The 16,850-nt window shown below is 38.4% G+C and overlaps 1 protein-coding gene across 1 annotated transcript in view; it reads right to left on the bottom strand.

Moving 5' to 3' along the window:
* The window catches only part of TNNI3K (TNNI3 interacting kinase), a 344,134-nt gene that overhangs the window by 98,128 nt on the left and 229,156 nt on the right, over nt 1-16,850 (bottom strand). Inside the window, exon 21 of the mRNA XM_068966744.1 lies at nt 1,093-1,202. Within this exon, the coding sequence (XP_068822845.1) occupies nt 1,093-1,202 (110 nt within the window). The remainder of the gene's footprint in view (nt 1-1,092; nt 1,203-16,850) is intronic.

Genomic DNA, 16,850 nt, shown 5'->3' on the forward strand with positions numbered 1-16,850 from the left:
AAAACCATAAATGTGTATATGATATTAATCTCCATATGACTGCTTAGGCCTTTAAATGTTATGATGGGCACATCTCCGTTGAATCTCCTCACCCATTCCTGAGGCTGTATTCAGTAGAGATTCAATAAATAATTATTTAAGGAAAGAGTGAAAACTAGCCCATTGTTCCCTTTCTTCTCACCACTTAGCTTACTGACCAGCTGAAGACCTTACTGGGCAATGCAATGATGACTTAGGCATGTCACATACAGAGCCAGCTCAAATTTAGACCACTGAGATGGATACCACAGCCAAGCCAGGACCCACCTGACTGAGTGACTGAGAAGCCCAGACTTTGCCAGCCAGTCCGAGACTTGGCCTTTCCTACTATACTCTTTTTCCATCCTCCTCTAGAAGAACCACATCCCCGGACCCCAGAGTTTGTACTGCCCCCTGCTTAGCAGTTAAGAGTCTTCTACTAAGCACTCAATTTTTGGCCTCAGTATTTTTATTTTTAATCTTTAATAGTATTTTCCTTTGGTTCTATTCTGGTTTCTCTTTCTCATTTCCCAAACTGTTACTTGGGCACCTATCCTACCCACCAAAAAAACGAGAAACCTGCATACTGCGACTAGAGAAAAGCCAGTGTATCAGGAAAGGCCCAGCACAGCCAGAAAATTTAAAAAAATAAAATTAAAAAAACCCAAAAACAAAACAACCACTGGTCATGGAGTCTGCTTGCAGGCCTGCCTCATGGTGAAAGGCCCACACAAATCCATCCTGAACCAAACTTCCTTCTTAAAAAAATGACTAAGTGTGGCTCAAGCGTAGTTAATAAAATTGCAGCTGAGATGAGACTGAGTCATCTGTCATACCCTGGTCTCTCTTTTACTAATCAGTTGTGAGAAACGTTTCAGAACCAGAGAGCGGCGGCAAAGAAATATGAGATGCTCAGACTTCTCGAGGCAATTAGCGGCTAAAGAGCAGAAGGCAAATCAGTCTTTCTGCCTTGACAGCCTTAAAATACACACGGAACGTAGACTTTGGAGCTACACTATTGGTGACAGATTTTGACCATAACACATTTGCTAAGAGGAAATAAAAATTACTCACTTCAGGACACGCATTCCATCCTCGCATAAGCAGAGATGCTATGGGCTTTGGGATGGAATAGCCGATGGGAGGTCGGATGTGGTGGTAAGCCATGTCTGCTGCTGCAGCCGCTGCAAACCAAATGGTCATGTCAGTTTTGAAATTCACATACTTATTGCAAGAAACATAGTAACAGACAACAAAGAAATCATTAAAAATCAATCTGTGCAACATCAGCAGAGATTCAAAGAGGGCTCTGTGATGTTTTTTTAAGTGCTTAAGCAACATAGTGGATAAATTGCTACTGTAAGTTGGTAGTTGTTCATTCTTTCAGTTATTCATTCAACAAATGGTGAGCAGAAGGGGTTTATACAGGAACAAAGAAACAAAGGAGCATACAAGCAGCAAGTAGTACTGGGTATGTACATGATGTTTCAGGAAGTAAAGACTGAAAGGCAGATTGGACCAGGCTATACGATGCCATAAATCCCAGGCTAAAGCACTTATATTACACATAGTAAGACGAGGTACCACCGATCTTTGTACCCCTGAGAGCACTTGTATCATTTGGGCAAAATAGGTTATTTTTTAAAGCTTAAATCTGGTTACTGGTTACAAGAACGTTGGCATTTTAATTTTTAATATTTATAAAGTAGCTATTATTTGCTAAACTCAGATACTTCAGTCCATCATTTTAGCTAATACTGCTCGTTGATTGAACTCCCTAGTGTTGCCTGCTTGCTTAGATTTCTGAATATTGCTCATCACAAAGTCCCCATCACTGTTTTGTGATTCTTGGGACTTCTTTGTAGATTCCTGATTGCTGATTATTTTTTCTGTTGTGCAATCAGTGATTTCTGTACTCCCTTGGAAATGAAACTTATAGTTACTTTTATTGAACATTTTTTATATAAAGTATCATAGTAGATAACGTACATAAATTATTTCAATCCTTTACAACTATGCATGAAAGGTAGGTGTTACTGTTACATGTGTTTGTGTGCGTGTATATATGTGTATGTATATTGCATGTATGTGTATTGCATGTATGGAGAAGGCGATGGCACCCCACTCCAGGACTCTTCCCTGGAAAATCCCATGGACGGAGCAGCCTGGTAGGCTGCAGTCCATGGGGTCACTAGGAGTCAGGCACGACTGAGCGAATTCTCTTTCACTTTTCGCTTTCATGCATTGGAAAAGGAAATGGCAACCCACTCCAGTGTTCTTGCCTGGAGAATCCCAGGGACGGGGGAGCCTGGTGGGCTGCCATCTATGGGGTTGCACAGAGTCGGACACGACTGAAGCGACTTAGCAGCAGCAGCAGCAGTATTGCATGTATGTGGTGGGGGAGGGGGGTGTATGTGGGTAGTTTTTAATTTATAAAAATTTTTACTATAACCAGTAGTTAGCACGGCCTCTTTTTTCCTTCATGCTCTCTTCAGCCACTTCACATTGAAAGTACTTCGTAAACAACACATGAAGCTCTTTTATTCCTCTGAAAAACTGCTCTGCACCCATGGGAGGCCAAAGTTCCAGGATACTGCTTCCTGTGTGCTTATGATGTCACAAGCATCTGTCTCTATCTTAATGACTTTTGAGATATGACCCACAACCACTACCTGTCTTTTACCGAAGTTTACTCAAATTAAATTCCACGTATGGATCTATATCCAGCAGCTGTAATGCAATCATATGCAATGTCACTTAACATTTTGCTTTATGGATCATTCAGAATTACTACATAATTTCCCAAAATGTAAAATTAATACTTGTTTTTCATACAAGTTTAGAAAATTAAAATAATTAGATTACAATCTTATTATTCAGAGGAAACAATTGTTAAAGTATCTTGAGCATTTCTTATATATTCTTCATATCATTGAGCTCATGTCCAATATAAAATTATGGAATATTTTTTTCTCCTAAATTAAATATAAGCATTTTCTCATGCTATTAAAATTCTATGTTAACATATTTTTAATGACTGCTGCTAAGTCACTTCAGTCATGTCCGACCCTGTGTGACCCCGTAGATGGCAGCCCACCAGGCTCCCCTGTCCCTGGGATTCTCCAGGCAAGAACACTGGAGGGGGTTGCCATTTCCTTCTCCAATGCATGAAAGTGAAAAGTGAAAAGTGAAAGTGAAGTCGCTCAGTTGTGTCTGACTCCCAGCGACCCCATGGACTACAGCTCACCAGGCTCCTCTGTCCATGGGATTTTCCAGGCAAGAGTCCTGGAGTGGGGTGCCATCGCCTTCTCCATTAATGACTGCATTTAATGTGATTTATCTAATTATTTCTCAGTTTTAGGTTGTTCAAATTTGGGTGTAAACACTTCAAAGAATATGTTTTACAGTATAACTTTCCCAATTCCATAGATCATTTTTGAGGTAGTTTGAGGAGTGAATTTATATGTCAAAGGCTGTAACCACTTTAGAGACTTTTGATACAAACTAATGAACACTTTTCCCAAACAGTTGTAATAGTTTATGCTCTCAATAAGAATTGCGTGAGAGCATTGTCATTATACCTGCATCAGAGTTAAGCTTTCTCATTTTATAAAAGATTTTGCTAATATGAGAGGTAAATATATCCCAGGTGGCACAGTGGTAAAGAATCCACCTGCCAATGCAGGAGATGCAAGAGACATAGGTTCGATCCCTGAGTTGAGAAGATCTCCTAGAGTGAGGAATGGCAACCCACTCCAGTATTCTTGCCTGAAAAATTCCAAGGACAGAGGAGACTGGCAGGCTACAGTGCATGGGGTCGCAAAGAGTCAGATATGACTGAGTGACTGGGCATGCACACACACACAAATATATCTGCTCATTTGTTGCTGTTTAAATTTTGTTCTTTCATAAGTAGTTAGGCTTAGTATTTATTGATTAGTTATTTGTGTTTGAAGTCTTAAGTTCATTCCCTTTGCCCACCTGGAACTTCAATATTTCCTTCCAATAGCCATCTAACTGTACAGTGGTTCCAGGCTTAGGGAAGAGTCAGCAATTTCATTCCTGCTTTTGTCTTCAATGCCCTTTGTAATATATTTATTACATTTTCAATCCATTTCTGGCCACTATCAAGTAAACTTACAGTTGCTGATATTAAGAAAACAAAGAAACAAAAGACTCCTTATAACATATTTAGCAAATTTAAAAACATGACATAAAATATGTCTTTTGTGTCACAGAAAACTAGGCTTTTTAGATTCCTCCAGAGGCTACTCTTGACTATTTCTCATTCGTTTTAGAATGATCTAAATAAATAAGCAAATAAACTGATGCTTAATGATCATTGGTCTTCTAACCCTGCTTTTTCACCTTATGATCATTTGCATATTGTTGAGCTGGTGCAGCCATAAGCACACAAACTAGTGTAGTGAACACATTTAAACTAATTATACATCTCCTAATGGGTGGGGAGGGACTATTCATAAAGCGAGTTAAACTCAGATGCAGGTGCCAAACGTCTCCTCTGAAACTCTTTTAGACTCTGATACCAAGTATATAAAGTTACTTGTTTGCTTCTTGGCACTGTGTCTGAAAAATCAGTTTAAGATGAATGATATTTAATTCTTCATTATTCAAAGTAGATTCTGCAAGGCCTTGGCATCTCTTTCTCCCTTTTGCTTTATGCATTGTTGGCAGTGACACTACTCATTAGCACCTCTGCCAGAAAATGGGCAATGCAACTTGAGGGTCATGGAATTGAAATTTGTCACCTTTGAGATTGCTTTGCTTTGTCAGTCTTGCCAAAGTGGCCATGCTACACTAGGAGCCGAGAACTTTCTGGTATTCCAGATTCAGGAAAGAGAACTGTCAGCCCATTAATCAAATTTTTTACCTTGATTGCTACATAAAATATGTGAAATGACTTACATAAACATTGGTTTCCACTTTCACAACTGAAACTTTGCTATTAAAAGAGAATAAAGATACACTTGAAAATCAATAACTTTTTATTGAGTGCCTTTTATTTCTTCAGTACTGCTCTGATATAGTTATCAATAGATTGGCAAATTTATAATCTAGATTCTAGAGTAGGACTGTCCAATAGAACTTTCTGCAATGATGAAAATGTCCTTCTGTCCTGCTCAATATAGTAACATATGTCTATTAAGAACTTAAAATGTGGCTAGTGTGACTAAGAATCTTTTTAATTTTACTTGGTTTCTATTATTTTAAATTTAAATAGCCATGTATGTCTCGTGATTTCCATACTGTACAGCACAATTCTAGAGCACACTTCCCATTATCCTGAGTGAGACAAATTAAACAGAAATTTGTGAGTCAACCTCAGGTGTTTGCATAACCACAGTTTGATTTGTGGATTCAAGTTCTTTGTTACCAAGAAAAGAAAAGATACGAAAGGAGACTATGAATGTTGTCTCTCAAAAGAGGTTAGTTACAGAAGAAGCATTCAATACAACATGCGTTAACCTTCATTCATTTATTCAACATGTATTGCACATTCTGTGTGAGTGACGACAGGCAGAAGAAAATGAAGTGCTATGCTTTTCAAAGAATTACTAAATGAATAATAATGAATTACTGTAATTTTCACTGATTTAATAGTTCAACCATAAGTTCCGAAATGTGACTCTTTTTGCCTATGATTCCTTTTTCCCTATCCTCTTTCCCTGCATTACATCTACTGTCCTTTAGGTCTTAGCTTAGATAAACTCTCTCTGGGTCCCTTCCTATGGACTCCCATAGCACTCTATACTATAATAGCAATTACTTAACTTAATTGCCTAGTTACTTGCTTGTCTTTACAAATAGATCACAAGCTTCTTGAGGTCAGGACTGTGTCTTTTCACCATTGTCTCCTGTGCACAATGATTAGCATTTAGCAGCATTCAATAGACAGGTAATGATAAATCAACAAATGTGTTAGTTCAAAATATGATTTCATTGGAAAAAATATAGATCATGGTATATAGGACTCACTACACATCTATTCTAGAAGTGAATGAAGATGATGGATTAATGCCAATTAATATGTTGCTCATTATTATGTTTTTAGGACAGAGCATAATGCTTAGCTATCAAGAAATGTAGAATGAATACTAGGTTTTGTTTGATGTGAAATTAAAACATACTTAAATTATTGATATCTCATGACATATTGTTGGAGAAGGAAATGGCAACCCACTCCAGTATTCTTGTCTGGAGAGTCCCATGGACAGCACAGCCTGGCAGGCCACAATCCATAGGGTTGCACAGTCAGACACGACTGAAGGGACTTAGCAGCAGCAGCAGCAGAATATCTGGACGGCTAATTTTCAGTCTGGCTTTGCTTTTAATTCTCTGGGAGATCCCAAATAAGCCAGTTTGCCTCTGTGAGTATTAATTTCTCTAACTGTAAGGTGAAGCAGGGAGGGCACACTGTAATGGTGACAAGCATGGGTTTGGGGGGCAAGAAGCCATGAATTTAAGTCTTGACCATACCTGTTGGTAGCAGATGATATTGAGCATGCATCTTATCCTGATAGAACCTGATTTGTGGGTTACAGTTAGAATCAAATAAAAGAAAGTCTACGTAGAGCACCTGTCACATTGTTGACTCTCAACAAAAGTTAGTTGTTGTTGTTGTTGCTATAATCATTACCTACAGATCTAAGGCTCTTACTGCTTCTTTTTAGTCTGAGCCCAGAGAACCAGATATAAAAAAAAAAATATTATATATTTTCTATTCTCTTTAGACCCCAACACATTGCATTGAGTTACTGCAAATCACAAGGCTAAAAACCACCTCATCTGTCATTAGCCCCATTTCATAACATGACATAGCCATTGTGGAGAGGATGAGTATGCAGTAACCCATGATGAACTTAATTGGCTTTACATTGTTTATGTAAAGCTAATTCCGATGACTAGATTCTGAATTCCTCAAGGAAACTATCACTTCCTGTCTTATGTTTTATAGAAGTAAAAAGGAGCAACAAAGTACAACATTTTGTTTGTAAGTTTTGACTAAGATAAAATTGCCAGTATTTTTTTTTCTGGTTTGTGTGTATATGTGGTTATAAAAAACACAACTGATTCTACTTCATTGTTTTTAATGGGTAGGGATGTGGTGAAACAAAGAAAAGGCAGTCTACCATCCCAGCAAGAGCTAAGACACATTCTTTGTTAAGCTGACACTTCTCAGTGATGTATCACCAGAGCATACAGCATCTGAGAGAGACCATGAGATTGCAATCTTGAGATTGTGCTAAGAATGGCTTAATTTTTTAAACCACATCCCATTCTCATTACAGGCTGTCAGAAGAATAGATTAATTTGCACCATTGTCTGTTCTCATTGCAATCTTTGTCAGTGTAATGAAGTATTGGAATGTTAATATCAGCTATATTCATAGAAATATCACCATCCATTGGACCGATTTGATCTCTCCTGTGATCTGTGTAGTGACTGGCTGGCATTACTCTTCTGAGTGATAAACTGATAGGATTAGCACAGCAAACACAGGACTTCAGAACTTTAGTTCACTCCTATTTTCCTATCACTGCCAAAGCCCTGGCCACATCTGCAACGTGCTTCTGCCCTTTGGGGTTATTCTGTATCATGCCCTTCAGGATCCCAATCATATATGGAGCAGCAGCAGCAGCATATATGGAGCAGGACATAGTCATCTAGTATTAAGCAAGGGTAGAAAAAGCAAATGGCTACAAATATATGAGATCTGTGACATAACTGGGTCTCTAATTTACATTATTCATATTTTTTAAAACCACATGTGACAGACAAAAAGTTTGCAAGCCATATTTAGCTACTGGACTGTAGGTTTGCAACTCTGACGTAAAGCCTCAATATGAAGTTTCACCAAAATTTGGCTAAATTGGATAAATTGTCAGTTGTTCTTAATTTGCTGCCATATCCCAAACTTAGTTAACAGTCTGGCATTAAGGAATCCCAGGACACTGAGTTGAATCCCCTTGTGAACCAGATGGCAGTATACATGGCAACAAAAGGAAAATAAGAGGCTCTTTTCTCTGGCTCCAAACTATAATCCAAAAATGACCCGCAGAATTGAGTACCTGGTTATAAGGGAATGGGACTGGATAAAATATGGACTGATGAATTAATTCATCCCAGACTTCTCCTTTCAGTTCAGTTCAGTCGCTCAGTCGTGTCCGACTCTTTGCAATCCCATGAATCGCAGCACGCCAGGCCTCCCTGCCCATCACCAACTCCTGGAGTTCACTCAGACTCACGTCCATCGAGTCCGTGATGCCATCCAGCCATCTCATCCTCGGTCATCCCCTTCTCCTCCTGCCCCAAATCCCTCCCAGCATCAGAGTCTTTTCCAATGAGTCAACTCTTCGCATGAGGTGGTCAAAGTACTGGAGTTTCAGCTTTAGCATCATTCCTTCCAAAGAAATCCCAGGGCTGATCTCCTTCAGAATGGACTGATTGGATCTCCTTGCAGTCCAAGGGACTCTCAAGAGTCTTCTGCAACACCACAGTTCAAAAGCATCAATTCTTCGGTGCTCAGCCTTCTTCACAGTCCAACTCACATCCATAAATGACCACTGGAAAAATCATAGCCTTGACTAGATGGACCTTAGTCGGCAAAGTAATGTCTCTGCTTTTGAATATGCTATCTAGGTTGGTCATAACTTTTCTTCTCCTTTAGTTTTCATGATATATATGAGAGGAGACAGACCCAGGAGAGAGATAAAATCTGGGAAGCAGGTGTTTCCTTCTTCAAAATGTATCCAGGGCAGGTCTTGCTTGCCAGGTCATACCGGCTTCTTTTTCTTTTTGCCTGATTCTTCTCTGCTTGGCTTCATAGCTTGGCTCCTCCTCCTTCCCATCTCATCATTTCCGTCAGAGATCTGCTCTCTTTCTGTGTCCATCATCTTCCAGCTGGCTAAGTCAGAGGCCTAGAGGCAGTCCAGGACTTCTCCTCCTTCGTGCTCTCACCTCAATCTGTCGACGAGTCCTGTTACAAATCTCTCAAAACCAGCCTCTCCTTTCTCTTCACTAGTGAAATCTTAGTTAAGATTTGATACATTCTCTTCTGGATTACCTGGTGTCCTTGCTTCTTTTTCAAACTTCTCCAATTTACCCATTGTTTTGCAGCAAGAAGGAACATTCTAAGACAACAGAGTTGTACCAGAGACCTGCTCAGAATCCTGCAGTGACTTCCACTATTGACAAAGAAGGCTCTTTACCCTGAAGCTCTGGCTTTTTATTTAGAGTGTGTCTCTTGCTGCTGATTTCCTTATATGCTCTGATTTATCCCTCCTGAAAGATGCCCCTGCACCTTGCCCAGGCTGCCTTCTGCCAGGATACCTTTTCCCTCTCCCCACTATTTGCCTATTAAATAGTACTCATCTTTTAAATATGCAGTTCGGTATCATCTGTCTAAGAAGCCTTCCCTGATATCCTATTGCACCACCATTCTGGGCAGGAGAGCCCTCCAGGGAGCATTCTTGGCACTTTCTGATTCCCTCAGTTGGGATATACTCTGCTGATTGTTCTTTTTCTCATGCTCCCTCTACACTGCGAGGTCCTGAGCAATGCTGTTTTCCTCTTTGTCTTCCTCTTACTTTCGCACAGTTTCTGGCCAGAGGAGTACTTAATGATGACTTAAGATAATATTTATCGAGTGCTTACTATTACCAGCCATCATTCCAACCCTTTGAGGCAAGTCCTGCTATTATCCCCATTTTAAAAATAAAGACACTGAAGTACTCAAGTATAGCTTGTTTAAGCAGCTTTGAGTAAGATTACAAGACTCATGCTTTTACACTTATGCCAAGTCTCTTTAGCCTGAAAAATATTTGAGTTAGCCTGAAAAAATTGAGTTAATTGCCAATGTTTAAAAATCTTTCGATTTCTGAAGAAGCACACAGAAGTTAGTTGATATGGCAACAGTGAGCAGGCATCCCTATGTTTCTTTCCTGGCACTGTTTGGCTGCAGCTAGGTAGCAGCTGTCCCCTTGAGTCAGAGCTTGTGATTTCCTGTCCACCACACTGCCCTGCATCAAGCATTTACTTGCTTCCCCTGATTGTGTGGGCATTTGATCGTGGGATGCTGGATGTGATAGCTTTTTCAGTTTTTTCTGAACCTGAGATTATAAGGTTAATTTGAATATATTTTGTGTAAAACAGACTTTAGCTTCAAATTCTTCTAAAGGCACACTCATCACTTACATCACTTGTAGTCAATGCTAATATTTGCATTCTCCTTATATATTCCTCCCAGGAAGTAGGATTCTGTTAAATCCAGGAGGATGAGCCATGTGTAATGTTGCTGTTCCCATAATTGATAATGCTGTCCCACACTGTAGTCATGGATTTGTTCCTCATTGTAAATGGCTAATATGTAGCTTATATTGAATCTGATCCTTCACATAATTTATTGCTGAACATTTGCTAAACTGCCTAACCACTGCAATGATATTAACAGTCTCAGTTCTTGATGCATGATAACTGTCTAACTTTAAAAAATTCAGCATCTATCATAAACAAACTCTTTTTTTCCAATAAAATTCTATAAAGTCTAATATATGAGATATTGGATTCAAGTTATCTTTGGTGAGACTTCTGTTTTATTATATAAAATTCTCCCTCCAAAAACAGTAAATATTTCTGAGGGCCCATGAGAGAAGGAATCTTTATCTTTTTGAAATATTCACTTTATAATTAGCAAAGGGTAAAAGAGTAGAGAAAATTGCAAAAATATATAAGTAAAATATGATAAATACGATAATAAATGACAACCTAGGGCATGGAAGAGACTGCACTTAACTGAATATTGAAGAATTTAGGAGGCTATTTTTGGAAGAAGTAATATTTAAATTAAGACCTAACAGTAAACTGGAGTTAGTATGATGAAAAGTGGGGAGGAGTGTGTCTGACAAACAACTCCCATGTGCAGGGACATGGAAGTGAGAAGAAATGTGTCATGTTGAGAAAATGAAACAGTTCACTGTGACTGAGCATAGAGAGGCTACGAGTGGGAGGTACTGGACCTGGAGAGGCAAGAAGAAGCCTAACCACAGGGGCTTTTAGATTGTTTTAAGAATTTTTTTTAATCTTAAGAACAAAGGAACTTATTGAAGACTTTAAGTAACGGGAGCTAGATGATCAAATTGAGTGTCTAGAAAGCTATATCTAGGGCTTCCTTGGGAGTTCAGCGGGTAAAGAACCCGCCTGCAATGCAGGAGACCCTGGGTTGATTCCTGGGTTGGGAAGATCCACTGGAGAAGGGATAGGCTACCCATTCCAATATTCTTGGGCTTCCTGGGTGGCTCAGCTGGTAAAGAATCTGCCTGCAATGTGAGAGACCTGGGTTCGTTCTCTGGGTTGGAAAGATTCCCTGGAGAAAGGAATGGCTACCCACACAAGTATTCTAGCCTGGAGAGTTCCATGGACTGTATAGTAAACTGTTACTGTGATGTTTTGCAGCAGTTACTTTACATTGTAATTTTTTCCTTTAGTCCATCAGGATGTACTTTTTGGGGGAAGAAATGCTGGAGCCCAAAGAAGAAAATATCGTGCCAGCTAAGCACACTTGCCAGTGCTTTAATAGCTGGCGTTGCTATCCCTGCCATGATCACTGGCATTCCTGTATACCAATAGATTATTTTAAAAATGTTTTTTTAATCTTAAGAACAAAGGAACATATTGAAGACTAAGTAAGGGGAGCTAGATGATCAAATTTGATTGTTTAGAAAGCTATATCTAGTTATAGTATGGAAACTGGTGAAAAGAAGATGGTGAGCAAAACTGGAGACATTTAAGATAGTTAAGATACTCTGCAGAATTCTACTTGTGAAATAAGGAAGTAGCCATGGAGAGGGAGGTGCTGCTGCTAAGTCGCTTCAGTCATGTCCAACTCTGTGCTACCCTATAGACGGCAGCCCACTGGGCTCCCCCATCCCTGGGATTCTCCAGGCAAGAACACTGGAGTGGGTTGCCATTTCCTTCTCCAATGCATGAAAGTGAAAAGTGAAAGTGAAGTCACTCAGTTGTGTCCAACTCTTAGCGACCCCATGGACTGCAGCCTACCAGGCTCCTCTGCCCATGGGATTTTCCAGGCAAGAGTACTGGAGTGGGGCGCCATTGCCTTCTCCAGTAGAGGGAGGTAAGTGGATATATTTGAAAGATATTTAGAAAGAAGGATTGAAAAATAAGAAAACAAGTGAAAAACAAAAGTAAATAAGGAAGAAAGGAAAGAAGGATGGAAGGAAGGAAAAAGGAAAGAAAGAAGGAAAGAGAAAGGCAAGGATGATTTTAAAGTTTTTATATGGGCTCCTGGCAAATGATAATTCTACTCAAGCACAGAATCATAGGAAGCCTTGACCCTGCATTACAATTTGCCCTCATTTTTTAATCTTATAGTTTCAGAGAGATTTCAATTTGTAAAATTCAGTCACAGAATCATCTCATTTGATCCTCAGAGTAATCTCTGTGCAGTCATCATTAATTGCATTTACTGAAGAAACTGAGCTTGTGAAAGATACTAGAGGCCAGATGAAATGCAACACATTCAAGAAAGCAAAAGAAGGTTTGAGTGGCTGGAGCACAGAAAGTGAGATAATATGAGCAAGGTCAGAGATCCTGAACCATGTAGAGTGTTGCAGGACATATTAAGAATTTTGAGATTGATTCCAAAGAACAAGGGAAACCATAGGATGATTTTAAGCAATGGTAACATAGTCACATTTATATTTTTAAAGTATCATTGCAGTGGATGTGTAGAGATTGGAGAGGAAAAGAAGAACAAAGAGAGAATGCTCAAAGAGCTATCACAGTAACGTGATAAAGATGGCACTTGGAACTAAGGTGGTGGTGGATAAAACTTTAGATGAAGATAGGGTATATATACTTCACTAATTCTATTCAGTATTGTACCAGAGACCCTTGCCTGTGTGAGAAAGCAAGAAAAATATATGAAAAATACACATATTTGAAAGAAAGAAGTAAAACATTCTTTATTCTGAGATGACATAATCATCTGTTTAATATCCCCAAAAATGTATACAAAAGCTGCTTGAACTGATAAGTAAATTTAGCAAATTTATAAGGCACTAGGTTGTTAAAAATTAATTATGTCTCTATACTTACAAAAACCATTATTCATTGAAATTAATAAACCTTTAAAATAGCATCAAGAAACACAAAATACATAGAAATAATTCTAAAAAAATATGCGTAAGGTTTCTATGATGAAAACTACAAACATATTGATGACAGAAATCAAAGACCTAAATGAAGGGAGAGATATAGTGCTTCTCAGTTGGAAGAGTCAATGTGTGTAAGTTGTCAGTTCTTCCCAAATTGCTCTACAGATTCACTGCAATTCAGTCAAAATTACAGCAAAATTTTTTTGTAGAAATAGACAAGCTGGTTCTAAAATTTATATGGAAAAACAAAAACTTTACAATAGCAAAAGCAAGTTTAACAAAGAAGAGCAAAGTTGGAGGATTCGCATTATATGATTTCTAGATTCACTATAACATCAATATAGTGTGATATTGGCATAAGGGAAGACATATTGATGGAACAGAATAAAATCCATACATGTAGTCAATTAATTTTTGATAACAGTACCAAAATAACTTAATAGATGAAGGAAGTGTTTTAAATAAATCATGCTAAAAAATAGGCATCCATATTTTAAAAAATTAGAGAATACAAATTCAACTCTTACCTTATACCATTAAAAAGTAATTCTAATAGATCTTATAAATATAAAACCTAAACCTGTAAGATTCCTATAAGTAAACACAGGAGGAAATATCTGTGATCTTAAGTGTAGCAAAAATATTTTAGATAGGATACATAAAAATATTTATGTTTGATAAGGTAAATTTCACTGAAATTAAAAAAAAAAACTTTTGCTGTTTGAAAGGCATTGGTTAGATTATGAAGAGGCAAGTCACAGACTAGAGGAAACTACTTACAAAACACATAGCAAGTGAAAGAGTCTACCTAGAATCTAAATATTCTTATTAGTATATAAGATAATTTAAACAAATAATTCACCAAAGAAAGAGATATGAACAGCAAATAAACACACAAAATTATCAATATTATTAGTCATTAGAGAAATATAAAATAATACCACAACTATTTACCATAATATACCTACTCAAATTTTTAATAATTTATTTTAAGTGGACAATAAAAAGAGTGCTGGCGAGGATAAGCTGAAATTCTCATACACTTCTCATACAAGGCATACTGGTACAGATGCCTTGGAAAAAATCTTCCTGTAATATCTAGTAATTGTCATATATATTTGTCCAAGAGTAATTAAAACAAACACAAAAACCTAAATGGTTTTGGCAATTACATTCATAATAGCACCAAACTGAGAATAACTCAGATGATCATCAACTTGTGGATGGATAAATAAAACCAAGGTACATTAACACACCTCTTCGTAGATCACAGCCTTGTGATGAAAAAGCTTGCATAACTCAATAAAGCTATGAGCCATGCCATGCAGAGCCACCTAAGACAGATGAGTCATAGTGGAGAGAGAGTTCTGACAAAGCATGGTCCGCTGGAAGAGGGAATGGCAAGCCACTCCAGTATTCTTGCTGCAAGAAGCCCACAAATATGAATGGTATGAAAAGGCAAAAAGCATGACACTAGAAGATGAACCTCCCAGGTCAGAAGGTATCCAATATGCTACTTGGGAAGAGTGAAGGGCAATTACTAATAGCTCCAGAAGGAACGAAGGTCTGCACTAAAGCAGAAAGGATGCTCAGTTGTGGATGTGTCTGGTGGTGAAAGTAAAGTCTGATGCTGTAAAGAACAATATTACATAGGAACTTGGAATGTTAGGTCCATGAATCAAGGTAAATTTGAGGTGGTAAAGCACGAGATGGCAAGAGTGAACAACGACACTGTAGGAATCAGTAATTAAAATCGACAGGGATGGGTGAATTTAATTCAGATGACTATTATATCTACTAATGTAGGCAAGAATCCCTGAGAAGAAATGAAGTAGCCCTCATAGTTAACAAGACATGTAGTACTTGGGTCCAATCACAAAACAAACAGATTGATCTCGGTTCGTTTCCAAGACAAACCATTCAATATCACAGTAATCCAAGTCTGTGCCTCAATCACTGATGCCAAAGAAGCTGAAGTTGACCAGTTCTATGAAGACTGACAAGACGTTCTAGAATTAACACCAAAAAAACAGATGTCCTTTTAATCAAAGGAGATTGGAATGAAAAATTAGGAAGTCAAGAGATACCCGGAGTAACAGGCAAATTTCGTCTTGGAGTACAAAATAAAGCAGGCCAAAGGCAAACAGAGTTTTGTCAAGAGAACACATCGATCATAGCAAACACCTTTTTCAACAACAAGAGAAGACTTTGCACATTGTTGTTGTTCAGTCACTCAGTCGTGTCTGACTGAGCAACCCCATGGACTACAGCACACTGGGCTTCCCTGTCTTTTACTGTCTCCTGGAGTTTCTTCAAACTCATGTCCATTGAGTTGGTGATGCCATCCAACCATCTCATCCTCTATACCTCCTTTTCCCCCCTGCCCTCAATCTTTCCCAGCATCAGGGTTTTTTTCCAATGAGTCAGCTCTTTGCATTAGGGGGCCAAAATAGTGAAGCTTCAGCTTCAGCATCAGTCCTTCCAATTAATATTTAGGGTTGATTTTCTTTAGGATTGACTGATTTGATCTTCTTGCTGTCCAAGGGACTCTCAAAAGTCTTCTCCAGCACCACAGTTCAAAAGCATCAATTCTTTAGTGCTCAGCTTTCTTTATGGTCCAACTCTCACATTCGTACATGACTACTGGAAAAACCATAGCTTTGACTATATGGATCTTTGTGGGCAAAGTGATATCTCTGCTTTTTAATATGCTGTCTAGATTTGTTATAACTTATCTTCTAGGAAGAAAGTGTCTTTTAACTTCATGGCTGCAATCACTGTCTGCAGTGATTTTGCAGCCCAAGAAAACAAAGTCTGTCACTGTTTCCATTTTTTCCCCATCTATTTGCCATGAAGTGATGGGACCAGATGTCATGATCTTAGTTTTTTGAATGCTGAGTTTTAACCCAGCTTATTCATTGTTCTCTTTCATCTTCAGCAAGAGGCTCTTCAGTTCCTCTTCACTTTCTGCCATTAGGGTGGTATCATCTGTGTATCTGAAGTTATTGATATTTTCCCCAGAAATTTTGATTCCAGCTTGTTATTCATCCAGTTGGACATTTCTCACCAAATGGTCCATACCAAAATCAGATTGATTATATTCTTTGCAGCTGAAGATGAGGAAGCTCTATACAGTCAGCAAAAACAAGACCTGGAGCTGAAACTGTGGCTTAGATCCTGCGCTCCTTATTGCAAATTTGAAGAAAGTAGAGAAACCACTATACTATTCAGGTATGACGTAAATCAAATCCCTTATGATTACATAGTGGAAGTGGTAAATAGATTCAAGGGATTAGATCTGATAGAGTGCCTGAACAACTATGGACAGAGGTTCATAACATTGTATAGGAGCCAGTGACCAAAATCATCCCAAAGAAAAAGAAATTCAAGAAGGCAAAGTGTTTGTCCGAGGAGGCTCTCAAATAGCTGAGGAAAGAAGAGAAATGAAAAGCAAGGAAGAAAGGGAAAGATATACTCAACTGAATGCAGAGTTGCAGAGAATAGCAAGGAGAGATAAGAAGGCTTTTTTTCAATGCAAAATGCAAAGAAGTAAGGAAAAACAATAGAATGGGAAAGACCAGAGATCTCTTCAAGAAAACTGGAGATATCAAGGGAAATTTTCATGTGAGGATGGGCATG

The sequence above is a fragment of the Capricornis sumatraensis genome, chromosome 2, assembly GCF_032405125.1.
Source record: "Capricornis sumatraensis isolate serow.1 chromosome 2, serow.2, whole genome shotgun sequence".
NCBI classification, from domain to species: Eukaryota; Metazoa; Chordata; class Mammalia; order Artiodactyla; family Bovidae; genus Capricornis; species Capricornis sumatraensis.